Source organism: Rutidosis leptorrhynchoides, chromosome 2, assembly GCF_046630445.1.
Source record: "Rutidosis leptorrhynchoides isolate AG116_Rl617_1_P2 chromosome 2, CSIRO_AGI_Rlap_v1, whole genome shotgun sequence".
Taxonomy (NCBI): Eukaryota; Viridiplantae; Streptophyta; class Magnoliopsida; order Asterales; family Asteraceae; genus Rutidosis; species Rutidosis leptorrhynchoides.
The window spans coordinates 642,127,268-642,150,690 of record NC_092334.1 but is presented as its reverse complement, the minus strand read 5'-3'; the positions used below and the strand labels follow the sequence as shown (position 1 = coordinate 642,150,690).

Genomic DNA, 23,423 nt, shown 5'->3' with positions numbered 1-23,423 from the left:
ATGAAATCTATTTCACTTAATCAAGTCTTAACAAGTTTGATTGTTTAACATGTTGGAAACACTTAATCATGTAAACATCAATTTCATTTAATATAAAATAAACATGAAAAAGTTCGGGTCACTACAGTACCTACCCGTTAAATAAATTTCGTCCCGAAATTTTAAGCAGTTGGAGGTGTTGACGTATCTTCTGGAAATAAGTGCGGGTATTTCTTCTTCATCTGATCTTCTCATTCCCAGGTGAACTCGGGTCCTCTACGAGCATTCCATTGACCTTAAGAATTGGTATTTTGTTTTGCTTAAGTCTTTTAACATCACGATCCATTATTTCGACGGGTTCTTCGATGAATTGAAGTTTTTCGTTGATTTGGATTTCGTCTAACGGAATGGTGAGATCTTTAGCAAAACATTTCTTCAAATTCAAGACGTGGAAAGCGTTATGTACAGCCGCGATTTGTTGAGGTAACTCAAGTCGGTAAGCTACTGGTCCGACACGATCAATAATCTTGAATGGTCCAATATATGTTGGATTTAATTTCCCTCATTTACCAAATCGAACAATGCCTTTTCAAGGTGAAACTTTAAGCATGACCATCTCTCCAATTTCAAATTCTATATCTTTTCTTTTAATGTCAGCGTAGCTCTTTTTTCGACTTTGGGCGATTTTCAACCGTTGTTGAATTTGGATGATCTTCTCGGTAGTTTCTTGTATTATCTCCGGTCCTGTAATTAGTCTATCCCCCACTTCACTCCAACAAATCGGAGACCTGCACTTTCTACCATAAAGTGCTTCAAATGGTGTCATCTCAATGCTTGAATGGTAGCTGTTGTTGTAAGAAAATTCTGCTAACGGTAGGTGTCGATCCCAATTGTTTCTGAAATCAATAACACATGCTCGTAGCATGTCTTCAAGCGTTTGTATCGTCCTTTCGTTTTGTCCATTAGTTTGTGGATGATAGGCAGTACTCATGTCTAGACGAGTTCCTAATGCTTGCTGTAATGTCTGCCAGAATCTTGAAATAAATCTTTCTTCCCTATCAGAGATAATAGAGATTGATATTCCATGTCTGGAGACGACTTCCTTCAAATACAGTCGTGCTAACTTCTCCATCTTGTCATCTCCTCTTATTGACAGGAAGTGTGCTGATTTGGTGAGACGATCAACTATTACCCAAATAGTATCAAAACCACTTGCAGTCTTTGGCAATTTAGTGATGAAATCTGTGGTAATGTTTTCTCATTTCTATTCTGGGATTTTGGATTGTTGAAGTAGACCTGATGGTTTCTGATGCTCTGCTTTGACCTTAGCACACGTCAAACATTGCCCTACGTATTTAGCAACATCGGTTTTCATACCTGGCCACCAAAAATGTTTCTTGAGATCTTTGTACATCTTCCCCGTTCCAGGATGTATTGAGTATCTGGTTTTATGAGCTTCTCTAAGTACCATTTCTCTCATATCTCCAAATTTTGGTACCCAAATTCTTTCAGCCCTATACCAGGTTCCGTCTTCCCGAATATTAAGATGCTTCTCCGATCTTTTGGGTATTTCATCCCTTAAGTTTCCCTCTTTTAAAACTCCTTGTTGCACATCCTTTATTTGAGTAGTAAGGTTAGTGTGAATCATTATATTCATAGCTTTTACTCGAATAGGTTCTCTGTCCTTTCTGCTCAAGGCGTCGGCTACCACATTTGCCTTCCCCGGGTGGTAACGAATCTCAAAGTCGTAATCATTCAGCAATTCAATTCACCTGCGCAGCCTCATGTTCAGTTGTTTCTGATTAAATATGTGTTGAAGACTTTTGTGGTCGGTATATATAATACTTTTGACCCCATATAAGTAGTGCCTCCAAGTCTTTAATGCAAAAACAACCGTGCCTAATTCCAAATCGTGCGTCGTATAATTCTGCTGGTGAATCTTCAATTGTCTAGACGCATAAGCAATTACCTTCGTTCGTTGCATTAATACACAACCGAGACCTTGATTTGAGGCGTCACAATATATCACAAAATCATCATTCCCTTCAGGTAATGACAATATAGGTGCCGTAGTTAACTTTTTCTTCAACAATTGAAACGCTTTTTCTTGTTCATCCTTCCATTCAAATTTCTTCCCTTTATGCGTTAATGCAGTCAAGGGTTTTGCTATTTTGGAAAAATCTTAGATGAACCTTCTGTAGTAACCAGCTAGTCCTAAAAATTGGCGTATGTGTTTCAGAGTTTTCGGGGTTTCCCACTTTTCAATGGTTTCAATCTTTGCTGGATCCACCTGAATACCTTCTTTATTCACTATATGACCGAGGAATTGAACTTCTTCTAACCAAAATTCACACTTTGAAAACTTAGCATACAGTTTTTCTTTTCTTAGCAACTCTAGCACTTTTCTCAAATGTTCTTTGTGCTCTTGATCATTCTTCGAGTAAATAAGTATGTCATCGATGAAAACAATGACAAACTTGTCAAGATTTGGCCCACACACTCGGTTCATGAGGTCCATGAACACAGCTGGTGCGTTAGTCAATCCAAACGGCATAACCATAAACTCATAATGACCGTAACGCGTCCTAAAAGCAGTCTTCGGAATGTCATCCTCCTTCACCCGCATTTGGTGATACCCAGAACGTAAATCAATCTTCGAATAAACCGACGAGCCTCGTAGTTGATTAAATAAATCGTCGATTCTCGGTAATGGGTAAAGATTCTTGATGGTAAGTTTGTTCAACTCTCGGTAGTCGATACACAACCTGAATGTACCATCTTTCTTCTTGACAAACAGAACAGGAGCTCCCCATGGTGATGTACTTGGTCGAATGAAACCACGCTCTAAAAGTTCCTGTAATTGACTTTGTAATTCTTTCATTTCGCTGGGTGCGAGTCTGTATGGAGCACGAGCTATTGGTGCAGCTCCTGGTACATGGTCTATTTGAAATTCAACGGATCGATGTGGGGGTAATTTCGGTAATTCTTTCGGAAATACATCGGGAAATTCTTTTGCGACGGGAACATCACTGATGTTCTTTTCTTCAGGTTTGGCTTCCTTGATGTGTGCTAGAATGACGTAACAACCTTTTCTTATTAGTTTATGCGCCTTCAAACTACTAATAAGATTTAATTTTGCGTTGTTCTTTTCTCCGTACACCATTAAAGGTTTTCCTTTTTCACGCACAATGCGAATCGCATTTTTGTAACAAACGACCTCTGCTCTCACCTTTTTCAACCAGTCCATACCAATTATTACATCAAAACTCTCTAACTCGACTGGTATTAAATCAATTTTAAACGTTTCATCCCCTAGTTTAATTTCTCTATTCCGACATATATTATCTGCTGAAATTAATTTACCGTTTGCTAATTCGAGTAAAAATTTACTATCCAAAGGCGTCAATGGGCAACTTAATTTAGCACAAAAATCTCTACTCATATAGCTTCTACGATATATTTATTTTAATAGTATGAATATTTAAATTAAATAGTATAATTAGGGAACTAAATTACAAATATTTTAACACTTCCTTATATATTACATTTTTTGTTGTAATGTCGATATGGTTATATTTGTTGCAAATCAGTACCTACAATCCATTTTTTTCTTTTAACCCTCGAAAGTGCAATATATAGTTGGCCATGAGTGAAAACCAAACGTTGAAGAAATAAACCAACATGCGACGTTGATTTTCGTTGGCTCTTATTAATGGTCATTGCGAAATACACAATCAACGGATATTGTCTTATTCGAAATATGAATGATATTTGTTTATCGGAAGGAACAATTAAGATTCGTGAGATGCAAATTATTGTTTCAAAATGGGTACCCGTCAAGATTTTAGTTTCAATCACTTTATCTGTGACAGATTGAACTCGATCTATGGATAGATTGAACCTAATTTTTTTTTACAGATTGAGTTCAATCTGTATCGCGATCAAGTCTATTTGCAAGATGTAATTCCTATTCTTTGAGATAAAGCAGTTATACTGTATATTAAGTTAAATGTACACCAACAACAATTTAATATATACAACATGATTCAACATTTTATTAAAAAATAATTATTAACAATTCACCATATTTCTCTCTAAAATTAGATGCATATGGTATATACATCTCTCAAATTATCTATGGCGAAAATTAAAAATGCATATATGTTAGGATTCATCTCGTGAATTTATCTGAAAAGTTTCAGATTCTAACTATTAGATTTGAGCTCGAATTCGTGAGTCAGAGATTTGAGAAAGAAAAAAAAATCAACAATTTCTTCATAACTCAAATTCATAATCTATATGATGTTTCAGGTTGTAATGACGATTGACGAGCATTAGATGCAACATTTTTAAGCAACTTTCATGTTGAAATCGTCATCTAAAACGCATTGAATTGATTAATTGAATTCATGTTCATGGTTCATCATAGCGGGCTTTTGTTTTTGCATTGTATATCTGGGTTCTCTCCTATCGAAAGTTCTATCCAGATCATTTCACTATATATATATATATATATATATATATATTGTTTTCCAAAGAATTTGCTATACGGGAGAGAGTATTTTTACTCTGTTGTACGTGGTCTAGTCGGATTAATTCGTGATAACTTTTTTCTAAAATTTAGCGTATCATTTCTTTTAAATTAATAAAATGTGACATTTCTTTAAATACACCACATGGTTCAATCTTAAAAGAAGACCAAGTGTCTGAAAAGCGACGGCCCAGGTCTTCTATTTATAGACGTTTGGAGTCTCCGGAGTGTTCGAAGACATGTGTCATGTTATTAGTGGCTACTTTATGCGAAATGCGCGTAACCGAATTTCTACTTTATGCTGACTTGGTATGTGTGCTGCTCACATGCTTTAAACTTTAATATTTAGGGCGTATGCATTAAAAGCAACATGTAGGGCTTACGCTAAACGTTGAGTGGTCTTATTTTAATATCTATTAAGTAATGTTTATTTTCGGAGAGCCGTTGAACGTAAAATAATAAAATGCCTTTAACTAATTTTCCATAGCTTTTAAGTATGTCTTCCGTTCTCCGAGGGCTATTTCGTCTTCCTTTAAGCCTTAAATCATAGGGTCCACATTAATATTCATGTTCGCTCTTAGTGTGTGTAGATATTGATAGCCTTTTTATGTTTTTTAGTAAATAACAAGTCTACATATATACTATTAAAATGGGGATATTTATATAGAAAGCCACAAATATTAAAACAAAACTACAACATCATATCAAGTGGTCAAATTAATTAAATGGTGTTATAATTCAGTAGGCTTATAACTACCTTTAATGGTTATAAGAACAAAGAGAGAAAAAGAGAGAAGAAGGAGAGAAGAAATATTGATATTGATATTTCAAGAGAAATGGTACACCTTAAATGGTTACCATACATGTCTATTTATAGTATAAAATATTACTATGCAAGAAATATAATAATAATAAAATTAACATCCAATCTAGATATTTTATAACACAATCTAGATATTTTATAACACTCCCCCTTGAATGACAATTTTATTAGAGAATAACTAGTACTGCCTCGTTAAAAACCTTGCTAAAGAAAACCCATTGGGATAAAACTTTAGCTAAGGGAAAAAGAGTGCAGTATAGAGTTGACTCCCCCTCAAGTAGGCAACGCCTGAGTTGTTACATCTTCTGAACATGCCTCATGCCAATATTATGAACGTGTGTTCTGAAAATAGCAGTTGGCAGTACTTTGGTATAAAGATCAGCAGAGTTGTTGATTGAACGTATCTCATTTTAATCTGGTTATCTTTTACGAGATCTTGAGTATATGAGAAGAATCTGAGGTTTTCATCTGAAACTGTATCATCTAAATCTTTTATGTACAAGTTTAGCCCCTGTGATTTGTCTACAGTCTCCTTCATGGTTTGCTCAAACCCTTGTTTCAATTCCTATTCCCTTGTAGTCTTTTCTGAGCCTTACCAATATACCATTCTTTTCCATCAAACTTATGACCGTTAAGACCGTCTATGGCTTTGGCGCCTCATCAGTATTTATATTTTGTTCAGTCACTTTTGATACTCTTCTTTCATTTGTATTATGCAAGCTGCATTATCTTCATATATAGTTGTTGGTGAAGATAGTTGTTAGTCTTTTATAGCGTTCTAGTCCACAAGAATCAATAATGATTTGTGTCATTGATCTCAACCAAACACATTTTCGAGTAGTTTCATATAATGCAATCACTTCGTCATGATTTGATGATGTCGCAACAAGTGTTTGTTTTAAGAACGCCATGATTTTGTGGTACCTCCATTTAGGAATACATATCGAGTTTGAGATTTATCTTTATGAGGATTTGATGAATGACCTGTATATACATAATCAACCAAATCTTGTTTTGAAACGTTAGAATAAAATAATTTTAAATCAGCAGTTTCTCAAGGGTATCAAAATATGTGTTTGATCCCGCTCCATTGTCATTTGAGCTGAATCTTGCCAACAAATTAACTGCAAGAGAAATGTCAGGTCTTGTACAATCTATAAGATACATAAGAACCTCAATTGCACTAAAATATAGAACTTCCGATCTGTTAAGATTTTCATGATCTTCGCAGGGATGAAATAGATCAGTGTCAATATTGAGTGATCTAACAACAATGAGTTTGTCTTTAAAAAAAATGTTTTAAAATCTTTTCGGTATAAGTTGTTTGATGTACAAGTAAACCATTAGGCATATGCTCAATTTGCAATCCAAGGTAATACTTGGTTTTTTCAAGATCTTTCATTTCAAAATAATTCTTTAGAAGTTGAATGATTTCATAGATCTCTTTATTTGTTCATATGATGTTAAGAACATTGACATAAACAACTACGATCTCATATCCGAACATTGTTTTTATAAAACATACGTGCAAAATAAGTTTATATTTATACCCTTTTTTTTATCAAGTAGTCATTTAATCGGTTATACCACATACGTCCCGTTTGTATAAACCCACTTAGAAATCTTTGTGATTTAATGGAATATATTCCCTTGGGTTTTACATTAGATGCTTATGACACCTTAACTCTTTAGGTATATTCATATATATCATTATTAAGTGATCCATACAGATAAGTAGTAACAACATTCATGAGATGCATTTAAATAACTACCAGGTTGATTAAGTATCTAATAAGTAATTGTATCCATTACAGGAGGATAATTTTTCCTCCTAATTCATTTCTGGTCTTTGTGGGAAATATTGAGTTACAAGTCTAGTTTTGCCTTGTAACTTCATTTGCACATTTCTTTTCGGATAAAAATTCATTTGTATCCCATACGTTTCACATCTTTAAAAGTGATAACGATTGATCCGAAAACTTTTCTTTTATCGAGCGATTCTAATTCAGCTCGTATTGTTCCTTTCCATTGAGCTCAATCATGTCCATTTTGTATATTCAATGACAGATTTTAGTTCCAGATCATCATCTTTATTCATGATGTCATTGTAACATTATATGAAAATATCTCATAGAGATTTTAGTTTCATTTCGGTTCCATAATATTGCATAATTTATCGCAATTTTAGTATTTACATTTATCAATATCCTCTGCAGAAGGAATATTGATTTGTGGTTCTTCTTGAACACTTTCTCTTACCTCATTATCAGCTGATTTTCTTTTTCGAGGATTTTTATCTTCGGAACCAATTGATCTTCCACGTTTGATGCGTGGCAAAGACTCAACAGTGATATTATTGCCAGCTTTTGGAATTTCAGTTCGAGCTGGAGCATTTATCGCTGGTATATATGATTTAGTCACTTTTTTATATCTGTAAATGCATAAAGTAATTAATTTGCAAGTTCTTGCATATGCATTATTTTTTGAACTTTCGTTTCACATTCTTTTGTGCGAGTTCAATATACCTTAATTGATGCTCACATCATGAAGCATCATTTTATTATTTTTTTTTACTTCACCCCCCTAATCTAGGGAACAATGTTTTATTAAAATGACAATCAGCAAAACGTGTTGTAAAACATCACCCATCATGGGTTCAGTATATCTTATGATTGAAGATGTTTTATATCCAAAATATATTACCATCTTTCTATAAAAAAATATTTTATTGTGTTGTGGTGATACAATTGGAACATACACTGCACAACCAATGTTCTACGGTGAAAAATATTTGGCTCTTGGCCAAAATCAAGTAGTAAGTGAAAATATTTATGACTTCCACATGGTATAATGCGAATTAATGTCGCAGCATGTAAATTTACATGTCCACATATAAATATTGATAGTTTTGTACTCATTATCAATTGTCTAGTTATTAGCTGCAAGCGTTTATCTATTGATTTAGCTAAACCAATTTTGTGTATGCACATGAGCAACTGGATGTTCAACAACAATCCCTGTAGATATATAATGATCATTAAATGCTTGAGATGTTAACTCACCAGCATTATCAAGTCTCATACTTTTAATGGTGTAATCAGAATAATGTGTTCTCAATTTAATAATTTGTGCAAGAAACTTTGCAAATACCATATTACGGCTTGATAACATACAAATATGAGACCATCCGCTAGATGCGTCTATTAGAACCATGAAATATCAAAATGGTTCACATGATGGATGAATTGGTTCATATATCTTACCTTGAATTCTTTCAAGAAATATTTGTGATTCTTTTTCACAATATACTTTTCATTAATCACCATATATGTTTTCCATTAATCACCATATGTGTTTTTTTTTTTTTTTTTTATAAATCACCATATGTGTTTTTTCATCATATATCCTTTTCACCATATATGCTTTTAATCATATGCGCTGTGTTTTTCACCATATGCACTTTTAATCATATGCGCTGTGTTTTTCACCATATGCGCTTTTAATCATATGCGCTTTTCATCATATGCGATGTGCTTTTCATCATATTCGCTTTTTATCATATGCGCTGCGCTTTTCATCATATGCGCTTTTCATCATATGCGTTTTTCATCATATGCGCTTTTATAATATGCGCTTTTTATGTGAATAGTAAATTAATTAATTTCGTTTTACTATTCATATGAATTAATTTCGATTTACTATTTTGTTAATTGAGTAATATATATACATCATATACTTGTGACTCCGAAGACTCAAATGAATTTGACCATATAGTTATATGTTGTACCTTGCACATTAATTTTCAGTAGAAGCTTTAGATGCATATATTTTTTTTTTTCTTGATGAACTATTTGTTTCATATCTAGCTTAGGCAATTATTGTGAACATTTGGTCCCTATAAGAGCATTTATCTTTTAGACTTTTAGTTGATTCGTACTTGTCACAATTAGGGATAGCACCCGCGGGTCGTGGATGCCGATCCATTGGATCCATCACCCGTACCCGTGGATTTTTTTTTTTAAATCAAATAACTGGAAATTTGGATTTTTTTTTTTTTTTTAAGAGACATCCAATTGAACCCTTGTTCGTTGAAACAATTTGACTATTTTTTTTTAACTCTCTATTTATTTAACTTCGTCTCTTGACCTTGCCACATCACCAAAAAGTACATCACTTGCCTTTGATGTCACCGTCACGGTTAGAAACAGTCTAATATAATGCTTATGGCTCTTTGTATACACATAAATAATTTATGTCCATTTTCATTTCCTTACTTATTTTTTCTATTTTTGAAAGACAATTACACCGAGCAATCTTTGTCTCATTCTTTGAAACAATCTTCGTCTCATTTCTAAGTTTTGAACATTATCTTCAAGGTTAGAAGGTTTGGCTCTGTACCGCCAAATCAGAGTCCCTTTTATTAGACAAGTTAGTGTCTCTTTTATTATTAGACAATTAGGCATTAGAAAATAGTTTTACATTACTATGCTTTGTTTGTGTACCCTTTTTATTTGGTTTGTTTATAAGTATATATGCAGTGTTTCTTTTCTTTATACTTCTCTTTCATCTTAATTAACACATATAATCTCTCATCATAAAATAAATAGTGTGAATTCTTTTAAGAAAATGGATTATGTAAATCAAATTTGTTTAGATATTGAACCAAATACCTATTGGAGTATGATACTAATTCAAAGCGAGCGGAAACATTTTTTAAAACTTTATAAAATCATACTCTTCCACGGATCATTGTACAAAACTTTAGTAAACAAAACAAATTAACGAAATCGAACGAGAGAAGATTAGAATACAACCTTTGTAGCCTTTTGAAAATCGAATTTGAAAACTCAAAGAAGAGTTCCTCTAAACGATAGACACCCAAAGTTCCAACCTTGCTTCGATCTATACCTTCTACTTAACGGATCTTTTCTTCTTCCTTATTTCCACCAAAACCGAACCCAATTATAGATTTCAAGTATTTTGGTTACTTGAAAATGAGAAAGAAAAATAGCATTTTGTGTATGTGTGTTTTGTATCTCTTTTTTTAACTTTTAAGATTTACTTTTAATAAAAATACAAACTACTTTTTTTATTTTAACTTTTAAGATTTACTTTTAATAAAAATACAAACTACTTTTTGTATTTTAACCTTTAAGATTTACTTTTAATAAAAGTACAAACTACTTTTTCTTATTTTAACTTTTAAGATTTACTTTTAATAAAAATACAAACTACTTTTTGTATTTTAACTTTTAAGATTTACTTTTAATAAAAGTACAAACTATTTTTTCTTATTTTAACTTTTAAGATTTACTTTTAATAAAAATACAAACTACCTTTTTTTTTATTTTAACTTTTAAGATTATAAATTTAAGAATAAACATTAGTATGCATGAAATAAATAATGATTAATTGCATAAGTAATCATAAATGTTAGATAACATATAAAGACCCCATCGTATTCGTATTGATCGGAATTAATCTCGACCCATGGTACCGTGTTGTCAAATGACGTGTTGCGTACATAAAGTACCGTGTTGTCAAATGACGTGTTGCGTACAATCATGAGGTCTTATTAACATAAATATAAATGTTAGTGAAGTTAATAAGAGTTAGATTACATAAAATATAATTCAGGTGGTATAACCGACCATATATAACTTAAATAACATAAATATAAATGTTAGTGAAGTTAGTAAAAGTTAGATTACAGAAATATAATTCAGGTGGTATAACCGACCATATATAACTTAAATAACATAAATATAAATGTTAGTGAAGTTAGTAAAGTTAGATTACAGAAATATAATTCAGGTGGTATAACCGACCATATATAACTTAAATAACATAAATATAAATGTTAGTAGTCCAAAATTTGATATATTCGAGTCTGAAAATTATTAATAATTTCATACCTTGATTAGTGATTCGTGATCGTTTGAGATATCTTTTAATTACACTAAGCTTTTCGTGCTGATAACGTGTTATAATTCAGTAGGCTTATAACTACCTTTAATGGTTATAAGAACAAAGAGAGAAAAAGAGAGAAGAAGGAGAGAAGAAATATTGATATTGATATTTCAAGAGAAATGGTACACCTTAAATGGTTACCATACATGTCTATTTATAGTATAAAATATTACTATGCAAAAAATATAATAATAATAAAATTAACATCCAATCTAGATATTTTATAACACAATCTAGATATTTTATAACAAATGGGTATTATTAATCAAATATAGCATTTGAATGGCAGGAATATACAATAATTGACAGTAAGCATATCGCTATTATAGCATGTCCCAAATTTGGAAGTAAACGACGGTTTGGTCATTATCAAATAATACAAATATTAAAATTAATATATATATATATATATATATATATATATATATATATATATATATATATATATATATATATATATATATATATATATATATATATATATATATATATATATATATATATATATATTGGTAGGATCAAGAGGAAAGTAATCAATCGGGGAGAAGCGGGGGAAACAAAATTCTTTTTTTTTTTCGATTTTTGAAAAAACTTTGTTCACGAACATTATAGATTGGATGAAAATATGAACATTTAATAAAGACACTTTGTGATATATGTTTTTATTTTGGCGGAAAAGCGCTCGAAGAAGTAATATATAACAATTATCGTGTTTTTCGAGCGTATGTTGAGGTTTTAGATATTAGGGTTTGGATATTAGGGTTTATAGGGTTTAGATATTAGGGTTTAGAAATTTAGGGTTTAGGGCTTAGATTTAGGGTTTAGATTTGAGTTTTAAACACGAACAGTTTAGAGTTTAGGGTTTAGGATTTGGTGTTTTGGGTTTATGGAATAAACCCAAAACACCAAACCCTAAACCCTAAACTCTAAATCGGGCTAAATTTTACTTCACAAAACATGGAAAAAAAAACGTTAGCATTCTTCACGAACAATATTATCTTGAATGTTATTTTTGTCGGTCGTTTTTTCGCCAAAATAATAACATTCATCACGAAGTGTCTTTTTTAAATGTTCATATTTTCATCCAATCTATAATGTTCGTGAACAAAGTTTTTTCAAAAAACGAAATTTTTTTTTTTGCTTCCCCTCGCTTACCCCCGATTGGTTACTTCCCATTGATCCTGCCCATATATATATATATATATATATATATATATATATATATATATATATATATATATATATATATATATATATATATATATATATATATATATATTGGTAGGATCAAGAGGGAAGTAACCAATCGGGGGGAAGCGGGGGGAAGCAAAAACTTTTTTTTTTTTGTTTTTTGAAAAAACTTTGTTCACGAACATTATAGATGGGATGAAAATATGAACATTTAGTAGAGACACTTTGTGATAAATATTTTTATTTTGGCGGGAAAACGTTCGAAGAAGTAATATATAACAATTATCGTGTTTTTCAAGCGTATGTTGATGTTTTAGCTATTGGGGTTTAGATATTAGGGTTTATAGGGTTTAGATATTAGGGTTTAGAAATTTAGGGTTTAGATTTAGGGTATAGATTTAGGATTTAGATTGAGTTTTTAACACGAACGGTTTAGAGTTTAGGATTTAGGGTTTGGTGTTTTGGGTTTATGGAATAAACCCAAAACACCAAACCCTAAACCATAAACCATAAACCATAAACCCTAAACTCTAAATCAGGCTAAATTTTACTTCACAAAACATGAAGAAAAAAACGTTCATATTCTTCACGAACAATATTTTCTTGAATGTTATTTTTGTCGATCGTTTTCCCGCCTAAATAATAACATTCATCACGAAGTGTCTCTTCTAAATGTTCATATTTTCGTGTGATCTTGATGCCGAAAAAAAATTCCAAAAAAAATAAAATTTTTGCTTCCCCCCGATTGGTTATTCCCCATTGATCCTGCCCCTATATATATATATATATATATATATATATATATATATATATATATATATATATATATATATATATATATATATATATATATATATATATATATATATATATATATATATATATATATATATATATATATATATATATATATATATATAGGGGCGGAACATTTAATGGACAAAATGGGGTATCCACCCCCCCTCGATTTCGGGAAAAAAAAATTTTACATTAAAAAAAAAAATTACGAAAAAATAAGGTTTTTTTTATTGTTTACCCCCCTTCGATTAGTTTCTTACTCCCTTCAATTAGTTTCGCCCCCTCTCGAGTCGGGGTCAAGTTCCGCCACTGTATATATATATATATATATATATATATATATATATATATATATATATATATATATATATATATATATATATATATATATATATATATATATATATATATATATTATTGATATTGATGTATAATAATTCATACACAATAATTGTCTACACTTATGCTTTACAACATGCACATGCAAGAGATTAGAACTTGATCATAAATTATAGAGTACATCTCATTTTCTGGACCATTAATTGCAAACTTTTATATAAATCCGCATTGCAAAATTTTAAAAGCCGATATGGTTCCTTTTCTCTTACTTATTGCATGTTTCGTGATGGCTTCATATCTTATCATGGATCCCAATAACCATGATTCCATGAATTTCATCAAATTTTATATTGACCGAGAGAATAATCGTCACCATTTAGATTATATGTAGTTTAAATATAGTTGAACCGGAAAAGTATTTCGTGCATCTTTTCAAGTAGTAAGTTTAAGGCCCAATATATATGGACCTTCACAATTAAATTTCCAGTATTAGTTAGTTTTCTATTGGGCTATTAAGATTGCGGTCAGCCCATATCACAATTCGATCTATCTATTCTATCTATTAATTATTACGCGTATTATTTATTTTATACGCTATATAAAACAATTTTTTTCTGCTTACGTAGCGCAACCATATTAATTTGCTTACGTGGCACCTTCATATTAATCTAAAAATTAAATTATTATTATTAAAACTATATAAAAAAATTATACATAATATTATTAGTTTTATTATCATTATTATTATTAAATAACGATGTAAGGTAAATAATGAAACGATACACGTGAATTTTATTATTATGATTATTATTAATTAATTAATTAATTAATTAATTAATTAATTAATATTATATTATTGTAATTAAATGAAGTAATAACAGTCAGATTTGGGTTACAATGTTATATAACACATGTTGAAAATAAAAAACGTCTCCTGTTATAGTCAAACTGGTCAAGTCTCTAATATAATTCTGTAAAAACTGAATTGTTTTTTGTTCTCAACCACACGTTTAAAAAAGTATCAAATAATGACAGTATTCATCACTTTGTGTTTAAGAAGTAGTAGTAGTAGTAGTAGTAGTAGTAGTAGTAGTAGTAGTAGTAGTAGTAGTAGTAGTAGTAGTAGTAGTAGTAGTAGTAGTAGTAGTAGCAGCAGCAGCAGCAGCAGCAGCAGCAGCAGCAGCAGCAGCAGCAGCAGCAGCAGCAGCAGCAGCAGCAGCAGCAGCAGCAGCAGCAGTAGTAGTAGTAACTAGTTGTGGAGCCCTCGCTTCGCGCTGGGGGCTCCGTTTTGAATGCGAGTTAAAAAAAAGTCTTGATCTATTTTGTAAAAAAGAATTTTTTTCGACATAACATTGAAGGGTTGTTCCTTTTGTGAAAGTTGCTTCTTTTAGCGTTCGGGTTTTATTTTAAAAAGAAAAAGTTAGTAAAGTGGGGGTTCGATTTGTATTTTAATAAAAGTTAGTGGGTTAAGTTTGTGAAATTTGAAAAAACTTTACGTATAAAGTGGGGGTTCGATTTGTATTTTAATAAAAGTTAGGGGGTTAAGTTTGTGAAAATTGAATATTAGTAAAAAAAAAAAAGTTAGTAAAGTGGGGGTTCGATTTGTATTTTAATAAAAGGTGGGGGGGTTAAGCTTGTGAAATTTTGGGAAAAATAAACGTATAAAGTGGGGGGTTCGATTTGTATTTTAATTAAAAGTTAAGGGATTAAGTTTGTTGAAAGTGAGAAAATGAATAGGACTATTCATTTCCACTATACCATTTAGATATAGGTATAATTAAAAATTTGCAGGCGAGAATATAATTATTTTCGACAAACATGTATCATAGAAAACAACTACAAAGAAGATGCACCACGCGTTGTGGCGGTTGAATTTTGATTTATATTTAATACCTATTTGTACATGATGATATTAGGTACAAAATGGATATATATATATATATATATATATATATATATATATATATATATATATATATATATATATATATATATATATATATATATATAGGGCAGGTTCAAACGAGAACCACTATATATATATATATATATATATATATATATATATATATATATATATATATATATATATATATATATATAGGGGCAGGTTCAAACGAGAACCACTAAAAGGCGAGAAATGCGAGAACTTTTTAACTTCATAGTTTTTACACATTTAAATGTAGCATATTACATGCAAATGTTAATTAATGCTCATATCATTGACAAACATATGTTCATTACCACAAATTACATGCTAAATTGTTAATCATATGAAATGTTCACAAGTTACACAAACAAATGTGCACATGAGAACGGAAAACTATATATTTGATTAAATAGGTAAAACATATGTTTTTTCAAATTATTTTATGTTCATTGTTACTATCCATCAACGTTTATGAGTGATTCAATCTACTCACATGTGAAAATCTTTGTAAATTAAAAGTTCTTGCATTTTTCGCCTTTTTGTGCTTCTCGTTTGAACTTTTGACTATATATATATATATATATATATATATATATATATATATATATATATATATATGTATATATATATATGTATATATATATATATATATATATATATATATATGTATGTATATACATACATATACGTATACATAGCTAATAGTTTACATAGCTTATATTGTCCGCAGTGGCGGAGCCACATGTATAAGACTGGGGTCAATTGACACCACTCACCTCAGTATAATTCATAGTATATATAAGTAGTTAAGGTAGTCAGGATGTGAATATATGCATGTGACCCCGTTTAGATGGTCATGTATGCTATGGTCATGTGTACTTATTATTCCATATTAGAGTAATATACGTGTATGTAAATGGGCTACTTCATTTCTTTCCTACATGATTAATAAAATCAAATGAGCAAAAAAGTTTACACATGTGCTTGACAAAAAATATTATATTTATATATAGTTATAGTTTTCCAATCAAATTTTTGTGACTCTAAGGAGGCGATCCATAATAAATGTGTTTCAAAGAGTCGTACGTTACAATATTATAAAACATATTTAGTAGTGTATCGCTGAAAACTGATAGGGTAAGAAATCGTAACTCATTTCATTATTACTTCTGACCCCATCGGTTCGTAATACTGGCTTCGCCACTGATTGTCCGTTTAACTTTACGAAATGGCTATTTAGGAGTCGTTTTGTGTGTTTTTTGGAACCTATTTTAACGACAATAATTCACTGATATACATTAACTCTACAACTATTTGGATACATGATAGTGTTATCAGAATGAAAATTACATGCGTATGGTTAGTTAGTACACCATGTTAATAAAGAGTACACTATGTTGATAAAGAGTACACTGTGTTGCAATAGTTACAAAAGTTGACCTATAAAGTCAGCAAAACATTATTATGGGAATAAAATTTTAGGAAGAGTTTTTCAGCATTTGGTCTTACGCTTTATCACTTATAAAGTCATAACAGGTTACCGCGCGTTGCAGTTTTTTGGACCAACTGTGTTACATATAACCAGTATTTTTTTAGTTTACGATCTTACACAAAACATTTTCGTTATCGGTGGATAAATTAATGGATTGTACAATTATTTTTTGAATAAAAGTGTAGCCGCGAGTTTAATTTTCTAAATGATTCTATTGGTCATAGTTTCCTGTTGTTTGTGGATGGTGCCCGTTTGCTCGAAGTTATTAGTCATTTTAGCAAGATAAGGGTACTCGGGGGAGTGATCCTGTATAATTAATATTATAATAATTATATTTGTATGTTCATAAATAATTTGTGGGCTTAAACTGTAAAGTCAAATCACTTCCATATTTATTGCTAAAAGCAAAGCTCCGTTGATAGTGCGTCGAAGCTTTGTTTCGAATATAAGTTGTTAAGTCTAATTCGTAAAATTATTGTGAGTTAAAAGGTAATGGCGGTGAAACCTAACTCGCGCAGAAAAGAAAACTAAATTCCTTCAAAATTTTGGTGGGTTTTGTTTTGTGCGTTTTTTATTAAATAGAAAAATTATATTTTACACCCGTAAATTTACTCTTTTATTCATGAAAAATTACACTTCATAATCCAATGTGAAGGGGTTAAACTGTAAAATTTTTAAAGTGAAAGATTGAGATGTAGTTTGAGGACCTAATAGTATATATTATAGTATATATATATAAATAAATATAAGAATGGTAGACACAAATATTTAGGTGGTTCGAGATCTTGACCCTTTTTGTTTTCTCAAAATAACGAATACTCATATAGTAATGAATACGTTTCAAAAAGAAAACATCAACCAAGAATACAAATTTGGAAAACTGAATAAGATTCAAACCTAGAAGGCTACCAACTAACTAAGCTATTTATGACCGAGCCTTATCGAAACGCAACCAAAAGCACAACATAACCCAAACTACGACAAAACTAACAAAAGAACCACAAAGAAAATCTTTCTATATATATGAGTATTCGTTTATTCTTATACAAACGACGAAACTAAGACATTGATCGACTACATCAACCATCAACCTTAAGAGTTCCATTTATTCTTATATACGAGTAATCAAAAAGATCTTGATAAAAAAAAGTCGTACGCTATGGGTATAACCCTAACACAAGCTCATAAATAACACAAGCTCATGAAATTAAGGATAAAAGGAAGGTATCTCGTACACTCTTTTATTCAAAGAAAAACTCTTTAAACATACTTACGATTCTTTTGTTTCTTTTGTGATGATGTTCTCCATATGACATAATCATGTATTTAAAATACATTTGTTGCCTTGTTGGTGACCAACCTTTATTTATATACGACAAAATTAGCCTCTGCATTTGTTGGCAAAGACTTGATCGTTGCATATGTTAGCAGTAGTAGGTCAGTGTTGCATTGATCAGCAGTGTCCTTTTTAGTCGTTGCATATGCTGGTATGTAAAGAGATTTGAACTGCATAACGGAGTCCAAAACCAGGACCTTTTAAAATTATATGTAGGTTCGGGTTCATGAGATTTGTCGTTCCGAAGATTGACCCGTTTGTCATCTCGCGTATAGATGCACGAATTGTATTATTTCTTCATCTTCGGAATCATAAGAGAAAAGAATGTCATATGATTCCATTTATGGGTGAAAATAAGAATATACTACGTACAAGTTCGCTGGTGTATGGTTGTGTGTTTTGTTATTGTATTTATAGATTTATAGATGAACAACAATAAGAACAAAATTCAATCCCACAAAAATGAAATATGGTGATGTAATATGTAGACAATCATTTTTTCTATCCTAGAATAAAGACAAGTTCTTTTTTCATCCAGAGTGAAAATACGTCAAGAGTAGAGAAAATCCTCTTTCTCAATGTTCTATGAATAGAGTGATTGTTTCTGAATGGACCTCCGGCCAATAAATAGGTTAAAAAAACTAAAAAAAAAAATGTGAAACGCTATGAAAATGGTAGAATCAAATTTTCATGGGTTTTAAACCTGCATGAAGTTCAATTTAGACTCTAAGCGATAGTCAAGTCACCAATAAATCGACGTTTGTTATTGGATTAAAAAAAAATAATTGCCAAAAGCAACGGCCATTTTTAGCCCAATGAAACCATGCAATATCAATTCATCCAATATGCCCGTTTGCCAAATGTCTAACGCCCCCTAAAACTCTGAAAATAACGCCCCATAAGGGGTGTCCTTTTGGTCAAAAAAATGCAACCACACGGGTTTATTTTGTTTTGATGCCTCGTAAGGGTTAGTTTTTAGAATTGTCCCTATTGTCATGGTGTCAGAGGTACAGACTTGCAATGGCTTTCTTGCCTATGATTTGTCATGATCGGGTTCACAATGTGCAAAACGAAAGTCAGATTAATGTGAAGTTCATATAGTTTAAATTGTTTATACATTATGCTCTATTACTTATACATTGCTTATTATGATGAGTGTTGTTTAGTGATGTTTAGTGATATGTTAGTTACAGTGTTTTAGTGCTGATGTGAGTACGTGACAATTACCGGAATGAAATTTTTAGCCACGGCAGGGAGTTATCTTTAGCATCATCAAAGTTTAATAATCAATTTATTCAACATCAATAATCCGGCTGATCCAAAAAAGGATCTCTCTTTAATGATCGCAACGAAGACAGTCATCAAGGGACCCAGACGGTTGTGGCAGCTAACTAAATTCATGATGAGAATATAATGAAATCAAGAAACATGTAAAAACGCATACATCCATCCAATTTAATCACTTGCAGGAGGAAAGAGCTCGGAGACTAACTTCACTACCCCCGTCATCGGTGCATCATCCTGCAGAAATAATCATTTATTTTAATGAGGAACGCATTCATATAATTTGATGATGGGACTAATTATAACTATAATAACTGTAATATTCAAGTAATATATCCACTCACTAGATAAACAATGTCAAATCCTTTTCGGTAGGTATCAAGAGAGTTCTCAATGTTGTGATTCCTACAAAACCGTACGATAATACAATCAATTAACCACACATAGCTGCACCAAAACCTAATTCCTCGGATACCATATGAATTCAGTGACGGAGCCTGAAGAATATACAAGGGGGGCGGATATGACATATTTTATCAAGAAGACCAAATGATTTTAGAGCACAATATAAATTTTAGTACTTTGGTGATATCCCGGACAAGTTAGGGCCTCTCCCGGACAAGAGAATTTGAACTTAGGGTAACCATACAGTAGAAATTTGTAGCTCTTTGAGTTACGAGCGTTTGAGAATCAGCTAGACCTCAATCCGTATGAAGGAGGCATGACCAAAACGGTGACAACTCACAAGTTTTTCGAGCCTTCACCATTTTGATCATATTGGACTCCGAATTAGTTGATTCATAAGCCCAAACATTCTTAAATCAAAGGACTACAGGTTTCAAGTTTCATTTTTATTGCGGGGGGGACGTGCCCCTGAAAAACTCTGTCCTTACATATGATAATAAGCATAAGTGCAATTTACAGGTTTAAGACTTACAAAAAACCCACGGAGATACGGGTTTCATAATTTAGACCATCGGACATTCTCAAGTCTCCCATGTGATCACCAAGAAGTAACACATTAGTTCTCTTCTTCACAGAGGCACTATCGATCATTTGCTCATCCACTTCACCCAAATGATCATGCAACGACGCAGCCATATCAAGAGCATGTTCGTTCTTATTTAAACTATGAATCAGCTTACCTGTATGTACAAAAGTAAAACTTACTCAAAGCGATAAAGTTATCACCTTTTAAAGATTCCAATTAGTTATATTATGTTTTGCATGGGATTATACAAATCAAGAGATTGATTACCTGTAAAAGATACAAGGTTACCATTCTGATCAAATTTCATCCGGTTTGATACAATCTTTACATTTTTGAAAGTTCTATGAAGTTTCTGGCGCAAAACCTGGTTATAAATCGCAAGTGCTTAGCTTTATTTAAAACTTGCCTACAAGTGATAGCTTTAGTTATACATGGTTTGGCTTACCTCTTCAATAATATCCGCTAGGCCTGCAGAAAATATAAGAACTGGAATATCTCTTTCCTGCAGATATTAAGAAAAGAAAAAGAAAAATCATGCAATATGCCAATACGAAACACTCAGAATCAGATAATAATTTTCTGCAGTGTTTTGTTGTTTGATTGGGACAATAAATTAATTGGGTGTCGAGTGCTTAGCGAATTCTAATTATTCAATAACTTAACATAAAAAATAATCAGAATCAGTTTTCTCAGAGCTAATCGTACGTGACTTGAACAAGTAATAATCAGATGATCCTTTCGAAAATGCAATGTCAAACACACTTTGTATAAACCCTTAGAATGATACTAAAAAGAGAAAGAAAAACAATAAGAACTTGCCTCTAGAAACTCAAAAAGCTCAACTACACCATCTCTGAAAGCAATCACGCCTTTTGCTACAGAGTTTTTTATAGCATCGTATGTGAGACCTCCCTCAATTAGAAGCCCATGGGTCTTACCCCACCTACAATTGTCAACAATAAAAAATATTATGGTTTGGAATTAAATTTATGCATAAACATGTTGTACATTAAGTTGGTTGATGGTAGTTATTTGTAGATAGTGGGTGGTTATCATCAACGTTACAATTTTTGCATGTCTGAATGTCTTAAAGATAGATCTTAGAAGATAGGGGAATGATCTTTACACCAATAAAATTTATCTATACACCATTAAAATTGTTTTAGAGGATTGTATGATACAACATAATAATGCATGTTTAGTGGTGTATGGATAATTTTAGTCGTGTACGGATCATCACCCTTAGGGATATGCAATGATACATAAGAAGGTAGAAAGTTTTCCCTGTTCGGGCTACCCGGGAGGGGGAGTAATCCGACCCCATACTTTGATGTACGCAGTCCATTAGGATTACTCCTGGCTGTTTCCAACCCTTCCCTCGCCACCACAAAATATTCGTCCTAGACAGAATTCGAACCTGAGACCTCTTGCAAGGAACTCAAGGCCCCAACAACTACTGATGATTAATGAATAGGCAGAACATTAAAATATTTGAATTTCTAAATGATCAGCATACCACTCTTCCATAAGCTTTGTTTTTTCATCAATTGGTATCTTCGGGTCGAATTCTATAGGATGATAGTAGTTAAATAACTCATCTCTCTTGGTATTGTATTCAGAGTTTTCCTGTTGCAGAAGTGCATGACTAGCTGCAACAGCATTTAAACAACACTTCAATTGCAATGCAAACACACAATAAAATAAAAAAAATTATCAAAAAATTCCAATTAACCGAAAACATACATTGTCCTCGGCATCCATCAACCCAAAATTTTGTCAATGTATTATCAAAATCTGCAATCACCTACAATAACAGATATGTTACCAACATTGCATAATTTTATTTCATTTCTACCAATAAAATTATCAACTTACAGATTTAGTTACATTTGGCGACAACTAATGAATCAAACATTCAAACATAATAATAATGATAATAATATACTTTTTTGGAAGAAAAAAAAAAAAGTAAATAATAATTAGGGAAAAATAAAAAAACCTGTAATTTGGAGGGACCAGCAAGCCTAATATCAGCTTTTTTTTGGTCAAGCAAAATGGGATCATTGATGACAATCTTAGCAGAACCACCATTAACCATTGTTTTCATTTCAGCTTTACTTTTTATGTATCTCCCACTCCAACAACTCCAAACCCTAACAAAGGTAATAACTTTAATTTATTATAGATATAGATAGATATAGATATATATGCATATACATTATGTAGAGATAAAACAAAAAGAGTATAAATAAACCTGGAATTGAAGTGAGAGAGATTGAAACGATGAGAAATGAAACTTGGAATTGAGTGGAGACGAAAGCAACTCAGAGACATAAAGTGGGCGGTGAATTTGCCCAATTAAGATATACAGTACAGTTTATGGCTGGCTAGGGGACTATTAATTAATATGAATAATAATAATAACTAGTGGAGTAGCTCTCGCTCCGCGTCGGGACTCCGTTTCGAATATAATTTATTGTGTTTGGTTCGTAAAATTATTTCGTGTTTAATGGTTATGTCGGTTAAACCTATCCCAAGTCGTACGAAAATTTAAAGGTGGTTAAAAATTTAGGTGGATTTGTTGTGGAGTTTTATGGAAAATAAAGAAGTTACGATTTGGCCATTGAACTTTAACTTTAGACCCCTATGGAGTTTACATTTTTTACCCTAGAAATTTACATTTGGCGCCCTAAAGTTTATAATGGTTCTCAATGTTTAGTGTGGTATCATTGTGGGTACAACCTTTTTGCACGACGTAT

The 23,423-nt window shown here is 31.6% G+C and overlaps 1 protein-coding gene across 1 annotated transcript; it reads right to left on the bottom strand.

The window, feature by feature from the left end:
- Positions 1 to 19,607: 19,607 nt before the first annotated feature.
- LOC139893724 (uncharacterized) lies at positions 19,608 to 23,033 on the bottom strand. Its single transcript, XM_071876900.1, has 10 exons — positions 22,919 to 23,033; positions 22,664 to 22,817; positions 22,408 to 22,468; positions 22,181 to 22,313; positions 21,484 to 21,607; positions 21,110 to 21,166; positions 20,932 to 21,028; positions 20,611 to 20,818; positions 20,018 to 20,078; positions 19,608 to 19,910 (listed from the first exon to the last, which is right to left on the bottom strand). Exons 1-10 carry the CDS (start codon positions 22,996 to 22,998, stop codon positions 19,845 to 19,847), a joined length of 1,041 nt encoding a protein of 346 aa, XP_071733001.1. The 5' UTR covers positions 22,999 to 23,033; the 3' UTR covers positions 19,608 to 19,844.
- Between the last annotated feature and the right edge of the window lie 390 nt (positions 23,034 to 23,423).